Consider the following 9,764-nt stretch of genomic DNA (forward strand, 5'->3'; position numbering starts at 1 on the left):
ACATTGATTTTTAAGACTTTATGCTCCACATTCTCTTCCTCCCTCCCTCCCCCCCCCATAAGAATTCAAACAATTCAATATAAGTTATATGTGTGTAGTCATGCAAAACATTTCCTTATTAGTCAGGTTGTAAAGGAAAACAGACAAAAACTTTAGAAAAAGGAACTAGCAAAACATTATGCTTCAATCTGTATTCAGATACCATCAGTTCTTTCTTTGTAGATGGATTGCATTTTTTCATTAGTCCTTCAGAGTTGTCTTGGATCATTGCATTGCTGAAAATAACTGTCATTTATAGCAGATCATCTTACAATATTGTTGTTATTTTGTATACAGTACATTTCACTTTGCAGCAGCTCATGTAAGTCTTTCCAGGTTTTTCTGATAGCATGAGAATGAGCATCAGCTTATCATTTCTTATAGCACAGTAGTGTTCCATCGTAATCTCATCCCACAATTTGTTCAGTCATTCCCCAATTGATGGGCATCTCCCCAATTTCATATTCAACTTTTTTTTTTTAAATCTCTTTGGATACCAACCTAGTAGTGAAATTACTAGGTCAAAGAGTATGCATGGTTTTATAACCCTTTGGCCATAGTTCCAAATTGCTCTACAGAATGTTTGAATCAGTTTACAATTTTACCAAGAGTGTATCAATGCTAGCTGTGTGACCCTGGGCAAGTCACTTAACCCCTATTGCCCCGCAAAAAAAAAAAAAAAAAGAGTGTATTAATGTCTCATTTTCCCCATATCCCCTACTATATTTGTCCTTTTCCTCTACTGTCCTATTATCCCATCCAGTAGGTATAAGGTAGTACTCAGAATTGTTTCGGCCTGAATCTCTCCAATTAATAATGAGTTAGAGCATTTTTTTCATATGGCTATAGGTGGTTTTGAGTATTTCATCTGAACACTTCATGTCTTTTGATCATCTATCGGTTGGGGAATGGCTCTTATTTGAACAAATTTGACTCAGTTCTTTATATGTTTGAGAACTGAGGCCTATCAAACATAGTTACTTCAAATTTTTTTCACAGTTACTATTGCCAACTGTATTTCCCTCCAGGAAAAATAGCACATTTAGAGAGAAAGAAAGCCCATCTTTTTTAGTTTTGTGCTTTTCATTTATTTTAGAGGAGATACCATTCATCCCTAAATGGGTGGGAGAGGCTGCATGGGGAAACTCAATAGTTTTCCAGTTACTATTGTCATGAATTAATTGAGTTCGAGTTCTCAGAGTGTTACACATGCCCAACTTTATGGACAAAGAGAAAAAGGCATTTCTTCCCCAGAGAAAAGACACATTTGGGCTAAGTTCCTTCTTTGGTTTTTCTGCATTGTTGAACCTCTTGATAATGTGAAGAGTTTAGCCAATTCTATCAAATTATCTACTTTAAACATTATTTTATTTGGCAACTGTTTAGTCTTAGTCTGGGTGACATCCGAGTACCCTTCTGCCTTTCCTCAGTGCTCCTCTTTTTCTCATCACTGTTTGGTACTTTGGAAATGCACCCTTGTTTAGTATTAGAACCATAGGATTATAGACCTTGAGAGGATCTTAGATCAGTCAGAGCTCACCAGAATTGGCAAGTCAAGCAGCAGAATTATCTAGGGATACATACTCGAGGCAGTGGGCTTAGTGGAAAAATCACAGTCTGAGAGTTTTAGTTGTGTGACTGAATCATGTTAACGATGGGCAAGTTTACTTCCTCATTAGCCATTTTCCCAATTGTAAGATGAGTTAGGTCAGGCGATCTCTAAGGTCCTTTTTAGCTCTAATTGTCTTTGAATCTAGACTGAACCACACAGAAGTGGCTTTAAGAATGATTTTTGTGGGGAAGCTAGGTGGCGCAGTGGATAAAGCACTAGCTCTGGATTCAGGAGGACCTGAGTTTAAATTTGGCCTTAGACACTTGGCACTTATTAGCTGTGGGCAGGTCACTTAACCCTCATTGCCCTGTTGTCTCCACCCCCCCAAAATAGAATGATTTTTATTTAGGATTATCTAGGTCAATTCTTTCCTTCTTCTTATTTTTTTTTCCATAGTGTTTTCCCAGCTTCATGGAGTCAGGAAGCCCTGGGTTCAAATCCTGCCACACTGTGAGAAAGTACCGTAACCACTCAGGTTCTCAGTTTCTGCATCCATAAAATGAAAGATTTGGACCTGATCATATCTAAGGTCCCTTCTACTTCTAAATATCTGATCCTTTTTTAATTTTCTAACAACTTTGTGCTGGTTGGATGATTTCTTCCTTAAAAAAAACTAGATTCTGTGACTTAACCCAATGTAACAGAGTAGAGTCAGCTAACAAATACTTATTAAGTGCCCGGTATGTTCTTGACACGGCTAAATACTGGGGAAACTAAGAAATGCAAAAACATGGTCCCTGCTCTCAAGGAATTCACATTTTAATGGGGTTAAACATATGCCAATAGCTACCTACAAAATCTGCTGACCAGAGAGTTCCGGCAGGCCTCAGGTTGCAAGCCCCATCCCACTGGGTCCTGATCAATGATTAGGGAGATGGCTCACAAACAGTCCTTCCCCTTTCTAACTCTTTTTCATGTTCACCAGCAGGGGACAAGCCATGGACTCCTCCCAGGCTTCAGAAAGGCCTGGAAGAAGTGGGGGCCCTTGAAGGACATATTTCCAGAGCCCAGACAGATAATTCACTTTTTCCAGCAGAGGACAAGCTAGGCACTCCTCCCAGGGTCTGGAAGGGCCTGGAAGAAGTGGGAACCTGTGAAAGACAACTTTCCAGAGCTCCATTGGATGGGAACAAGACCTTTGGAGCTGCTCCGACCCAAATTATCTACTGGTGTGCATCAGACAACAAGGAGCTGATCCCTTGTTCTGTGGACTTCACTCCACTGCCAACCCCAGACCTCCCCAACCCCTCCAAGTGCTCTCATAGCAGCAGAGATTTCCAACTTTCCAACTTTTCTAGTTACCAGCGAACCTATCAGTGCCCTCAGTGTAGCAAGCAGCTCAGCTGGAACTCTGACTACACCCGCCACCAATGCATACACAGTGGCGAGAGGCCTTTCAGCTGTCCACTCTGTGGGAAGCGCTTTGGCCACAGCTCTGACTTCACGCGCCACAAGCGCACACACACTGGTGAAAGGCCCTACAGATGTTCAGAGTGTCCCAAGTGCTTCAGCCGCAACTCGGACTTGGTCACGCACCAACGCACACACACGGGCGAGAAGCCCTACTGCTGTGGGAACTGTGGCCGGGGCTTCAGCCGCAGCTCATCACTGGTCACACACCAGCGTGTTCATACTGGTGAGAGGCCCTACCAGTGTCGAGACTGTGGCAAACGCTTCAGCCTCAGTCCGGACCTCATCAAGCACCAGCGCATCCATACAGGTGAGAAGCCCTACAAATGCAGCCAATGTGCCAAGTGCTTCAGCCATCGAGCTAACCTCATTACCCACCAACGAGTGCACACAGGGGAGAAGCCCTATAAGTGCCAAGACTGTGAGAAGAGCTTCAGCCAGAGCTCACACCTCATCATTCATCAGCGGGGGCACACTGGAGAGCGCCCTTATCGCTGCGGTGACTGCAAGAAGAGCTTCAGCAGCCGCTCCTACCTCATTACCCACCGCCGAGTCCACACTGGTGAGAAGCCATATTCCTGCGGAGTGTGTGGGAAGAACTTCAGCCAGAGGACCAATCTTCTCACACACCAGAAGCTACATGGGATGGAGAAGGGGGTAGTAAGAGGGGCAGCTTCCCAGGGGATTACCAGGCTAGGGGGAGAAGCTTGAGCTCCTGTCCCACACATTTAATGTAGTGGATACTTATTAATTGCCTATGAGATAATACAGATTCAAAGATGAAAAAAGGACAGTCTCTGCCCTCAATAGTTTACTGCCTAATAGCTTCAATGGCTCCTTTTGGGGGACTTCTAGGGTGAAGGCAAGAGAATGAGAAGGGAAAAATTTCTTGATATTCCCATTATGCAGGGCTTCCAGGAGCTGCTTCCTGCTCCAAATGGGGGATTGGTTATTTGCTGATCCTTGTACCCCATTATTTCCTGAGCAGAATCTTAAGAGTTTCTCAAAGTGGTAATAGTAGAAAGAACCCCCTCATGGAAATCAGGAGATCTGGGTTTAAGTTCTGGCTCTGGCACTGGCCTTGTGACCTCAGGTAAATAATTTCCTCTCATTGGAGCTTGGTTTCCTCATTATAATAGGAAGGAGTTTTTACCAGATTATTTTAGTGGTCTCTTTAAGCCTCGATGATCTGTGTCATATGCTTATGTGAGCATTAGAGATTGGATGCAGGAAAAGGGGGAAAGGAATAAGAATTTATATTGTGCCTTCTATGTGCTGTGCACTGTTCTATGTACTGTACAAATGTCATCTCATTTGACCCTCACAACAATTCTAGGTGGTAAGTGCTGTTATTATTCTCATTTTACAGTTGAGGAAGCAGAAAAGAGGTTAAATGAATTGCCCAGGGTCACATGCTAGTGTTTGGGGCTGAATTTGAACTCAGGTCTTCCTGATTCCAGATCCAGCATTCTTTATTGCACCATCTAGTTGCAAAAGAGATTGAGAAGTTAGAAGGATTGAATTGGTTTTCTGCAAAGTAGGTTGAATACATCCTAGGGAAGAACTTTGCAAAACTGAGGCAACTAGTGGAAATCAGTTTTGCAAAGCAGTCAAGGCAAAGGTGATAGTAGGAAATATCCAGTGGCTGAAGCCCTTGATGCTTGTTCTTCTTACCTGTCACCCTCCCCTGGAGAAATATAGGTAGCCCCAGTGATTAGAATGCAAATGCTGAATTGCTCAATTGTGGGTTTTTTTTTTGTGTGTGGGGATCTCAACTCTAAAGGGAATAGCTAAGAGAATAAAATGTGGAGTAAAAGGACAAGAGGTAATGTAGGGCTGGGAAGGAAGATATTCGGCATTCAGCGTTTATTTATTTTTAAGTTTCTCTAACTGATGTTAGTGGTTAATCTGTTTTTCATTCCCTATTGCACATTCTTCCTCTATCCAAATTAGTTTTAGATGTTCCTCCTACAAACTGGTCACAGGTTTTCTTCTAAATGTAGTTAACACCAAAGAGCTGTGAGGAGTTTGACAGCCTGGCATTATGGATGATCTTTAAGAGGGCTGATAAAGAGGGTGCGGGAAGAGGAGGGGGAGAAAGCAATTGACTAACATCATTTAAAATTAAATTAGATTTTAGGGGCAGCTAGGTGATGCAGTGGTTAGAACAACCGGCCCTGGAGTCAGGAGGACCCGAGTTCAAATCTGGCACTTGACAATTACTAGCTGTGTGACCCGGGGCAAATCACTTAACCATGATTGCCTTGCAAAAAAACTAAATTAGATTTTACCACCAAAAGGCTGTTCTGAACTCTATGATTTCCTGACAACCCTTCCAAAACACATCCTTCCTATTCTTACTTTGACATTGTTGACTTTCTTGACTGATAAACATCAACAACAGGAAACTTGGGGCAAACAGGATGGCTCAGCATCTAATTTTTCTCTCTAGCAGCTGCACTCATTTGATCATTTCTAAATTTCTGTGGTACTAGATCCTGGTAGAAATTTTAACAGGAGAGAGAGAGAGAGAGAGAGAGTGGTAAGATATCAAGATGAATTGTCCCTCATGAAGGGAAGGGTAGAGATGCCCAGAAAAGTTAAAACCTAGAGAGTTGGGGAGGATTGGGGATGAGGCAAGATGCTGGTAGAAGGATCCTGTTTTCTAACCTCAACCTAAGAAAGCTGCATTTTAGAAGGTGGAAGTTACAGAATCTCTCAGAGAGACAGAGAGAGACAGAGTGATTGTGGACATGCCAAAGACAACTGGGTGTCAGTCTTCATGTTTGTGTGCCACTGGCCACAGTGGGATGTCTGCATATTACTAATCATCAGGAGGAAGGCATCTTTGGTTTGGGAAGAGAGATAGGTCTGACCCACTTACTCTTCCCTCTATGAGAGACAGTTCATCTTAATATCTAATTACTCTCTCCTGCTAAAATTTCTACTCAGACTTGGTACCACAGAAATTTAGGAATAGCCTAATGAATGCAGTTGCATTTTGTTGCATTTTTATTTTTAGATGAAGTTTGTCAAGATCAGGACTTCATCCCACCTCCCCAGCACCGCACCTCACAACAGGTTTGCTGGGTCATTAGTCCTATGACCCCATGTCCCATTGCACCCAAAAGAACAATGTGTCAAATTATTTAAAAGTAGGCTGCAGGTGATGGAGATGCCAAGGCTTGTATCTTGATATTTTTATATGTATACAAGATAGAGGCAGAGACTATGAAACGAGAGTAGAGTTGAAATAACTGCCTTGAGTCAGTGTGCTGTAGTACACTGAGCAATGGACGTAGTCAGGAAGACTTGGTTTGAATGTGGCATCTTGGAGTTACCATCTCTGATCATGGTGAAGATTTTTTTTTTTTTTTTAGGCAGGGCAATGAGGGTCAAGTGACTTGCCCAGGGTCACACAGCTAGTTAAGTGTCAAGTGTCTGAGGCCGGATTTGAACTCAGGGAGTCCTGAATCCAGGGCCAGTGCTTTATCCACTGCGCCACCTAGCTGCCCCCCTATGGTGAAGATTTTAATTAATCTCTTTGCTCAGTTTTCTCATATGAAATGAGAGACTTGTACTTTTGACCTCTAAGGGCCCTTCCCCATTGTAAATCTTTGATTCCAAGAGGCCGGGCAAAAATGTTAATTAAGCCATTTGTTTTTGATATACCCCCATCAAACCCTTTCTGTCCCTCATTCTCCTAGAGCCCTGCCTTTCCTTGTCTTCTCCTTGTTCTGTTTCTCCAGGTCTGCAGTTTCAGCCAGCTAACAACCTACTCTCCTCAGAAAGATTTAAGCTGAAAAAGGGGTTAATTTTTGCCCCTCCCAGAAGTATTTTTCTTTTAATAAAATACACTCAAGACCTTCAAATTTAACAATTTACATATCAAGTGCCTGCTGTGTGCAATGGTAGCCCACTAGATACTGGGACACAGAGACAAAAACCACAATAATCCTGCCTTTGGGGCGCTCTCTTTCTCCTGGAGGGAGGGATGCATTGGAGCAATTTATTTCCAATGGAATAAATCTATAATGGTAAAATTCTGCTATCATTTGTAGCCATTGTGGTTGATGGCTGGAGTTCCGTTCATCACATCTCAGAATTGATTGCCTATTTAGAAAAATGGCCCTGGTCTCCAGCCTCTTGGCCCCCATCAATGACTCTTTTTTTTTGTTTGGTTTTTTTTTGTTTTTTAGTGAGGCAATTGGGGTTAAGTGACTTGCCCAGGGTCACACAGCTAGTAAGTGTTAAGTGTCTGAGGCCAGATTTGAACTCAGGTACTCCTGACTCCAGGGCCGGTGCTCTATCCACTTCGCCATCTAGCTGCCCCTCAATGACTCTTTAGAGATAGCATGTAGGGATGAATGGCCGGATGTGGAGTTTCTGACCATTTTACAGGACACCAGAGGTGATCTTTTTTAGTCTTCTAAGAAGACTTGAGAAGTTAGGATCAGAGGATCTAGGTTTAGATCATTAGTTGGATGCTTATTATCTGTGGTAATACCTGTGGGATTCAGTTTACTTGTTTTTAAAGTGAGGTTGGTCAGGGTGATGTCTAAGGTTCTTTTCAGATTGAGATCATTTAATCCATTTCTATTAATTGGGGGTTTTGCCAGAAAGAAGTGGAAAGAAACTTAGGGGGTGGGAGGAGGTGTATAGCTTATAGGGAAAGTGGATTCTTGCTCTCTGTGAGAGTCTCTCTGGTCGGTCTTGCCCCAACTCTGCCACTGTTTCCCTTCCCTCCCTTACCTGAGATGTGCTTATTTGTTAATTTTGCTGGGACTGAATAAAATATTTAAAAATCTTCTGGCCTCCTAGATTGACTTCATTTGGGCCATAGCTAGGGCTTAGGTTTGAGCTCAGATTTGGTGGCAGCCGTGCCAACAGAATGGCTACAGTCTCTAGTGAATGGAAGCTTTACCTGCCTCTTTCTGGAGACAAAACAATTCAAGAGTCATGAGTCACAGTCCCCAAAGGAAGATCATCTACCAATGATGGTATGGCAAGGGATAGGAGAAGAGCAGGTGGGATACAGCTCCTAAATAGAGATCTCAAAAGAAATGGAAACTCCTACCTCATGTTACTCTTCCTTTACCATGTTCTTTTACCTCTGACAGAATGTTTTAAGTCTGTTCTCCATCTTTTTAAATGTGTCTCTTTTTTTTTTTTTGGGTGGGGCATTGAGGGTTAAGTGACTTGCCCAGGGTCACACAGCTAGTAAGTGTCAAGTGTCTGAGGCCGGATGTGAACTCAGGTACTACTGAATCCAGGGCCGGTGCTTTATCCACTGCGCCACCCAGCTGCCCTTCACTAAAACTTTTAATTTGAATCATTTTCATATTCTTATCCTGATTCCTAGGAAAACCAGGAGGTATATTTACATCTTATTAATTAGAAAATTAACTACATATCTTTGTATACATAGTGCCTTGCATAGTATTTGGCCCATAGCAAGTACTTAATACATGCTTGTTGATTGAATTTTCACAGGAAGAAGAGACCTTTTGCATAATTTCCTCTTTCAGTGACTTTAATGTTATAGTGTCCATAAGATACATTTCCCTCTTCCTAGGAAACAATACCTTGAATACCTTCTCTTTAAAAAAAAATATGTGCATTGAAAACATGATGTAGTGGAAACACCACTGGACTTGGAGCCAGAATACCTGGTTTCAATCTGTGTTTTGACACTTAACATCAGGAGCTTGGGGAAGTCTCTTTCTTGTAAAACAGGAATAATAACACTTTATAGGGTTGTGGGGAAAGCACTTTGTAGACCTTTAAGTGCTCATAGCATTTTAATATTTGCAAAGCAGTTTTCCACAATAACTTACAAGTACTCTTATTCCTATGTCATAGTGAGGAAGTAAAAGTTTAGAAAGGTTATGTGACACTATACTCCGGGACAGGATCTGAAACAATCTTGTCTGTTTCCAACTTGAACTCTATCTATTCAGCCATGCTGACTCTGTAGATGAAAGCATTACTACTACTACTACTACCACTACTACTACTACTACCCACTACCACCACTACCACCACATCACCACTACTATTACTACTTCTTCAGTTGTAGTTTTTTTTTTTTAAAGAAGGTAAGGGGCAGCTAGGTGGCACAGTGGATAGAGCACTGGCCCTGGAGTCAGGAGGACCTGAGTTCAAATCTGGCCTCAGACACTTGACACTTACTAGCTGTGTGACCCTGGGCAAGTCACTTAACCCCAATTGCCTCAAAAAAAAATTAAAATGGACTCTGAAAGAGGAGTCTTATGACCAAGAAGGTAAGTAAACTGCCTTCCCCTTCTCCTACCCCTAAATATTTCAAAGCTAAACAGATGTGCATTTTGGTCATTTACTGTTGGGATAATAAGTTCCTTCTCAGTGTGGAGAATTATGTTGTTTAAAGGGAAGAACTGAAAGATACTCAAAAAATATTTGTTGAGTGTCTAGTTGTGATCAGGGCATTGAACTAGGTGCTGATGTAGATACAGTTAAAAGATATGGCCCTTTCTCTTAAGGACTTTACAGCCTAGTCAGACCAGACAACCATAGGACAAGGGAATGAATATTCTGCAGTAAATGCATATTTCTAATTGAGAGGTATAGTTGATACTATCATGGGTTCTTGGCTGGGGTTCCAGGAAGACTTCTTGGAACACTTGGGCCTTAAAGGATGGGTACAATTTGGATAGGAAGACAG

The 9,764-nt window shown here is 42.1% G+C and overlaps 1 protein-coding gene across 2 annotated transcripts in view; it reads left to right on the forward strand.

The window, feature by feature from the left end:
• Positions 1-7,866, forward strand: part of LOC122726132 (zinc finger protein 34-like) — a 17,468-nt gene extending 9,602 nt beyond the window's left edge. For both annotated transcript variants that reach the window (XM_043963660.1, XM_043963661.1), the window contains one exon: positions 2,577-7,866. In XM_043963660.1, the coding sequence (XP_043819595.1) occupies positions 2,577-3,772 (1,196 nt within the window). In that variant the 3' untranslated portion in view covers positions 3,773-7,866. The remainder of the gene's footprint in view (positions 1-2,576) is intronic.
• Positions 7,867-9,764: the final 1,898 nt, after the last annotated feature.

Source organism: Dromiciops gliroides, chromosome 4 (assembly GCF_019393635.1).
Source record: "Dromiciops gliroides isolate mDroGli1 chromosome 4, mDroGli1.pri, whole genome shotgun sequence".
NCBI classification, from domain to species: domain Eukaryota; kingdom Metazoa; phylum Chordata; class Mammalia; order Microbiotheria; family Microbiotheriidae; genus Dromiciops; species Dromiciops gliroides.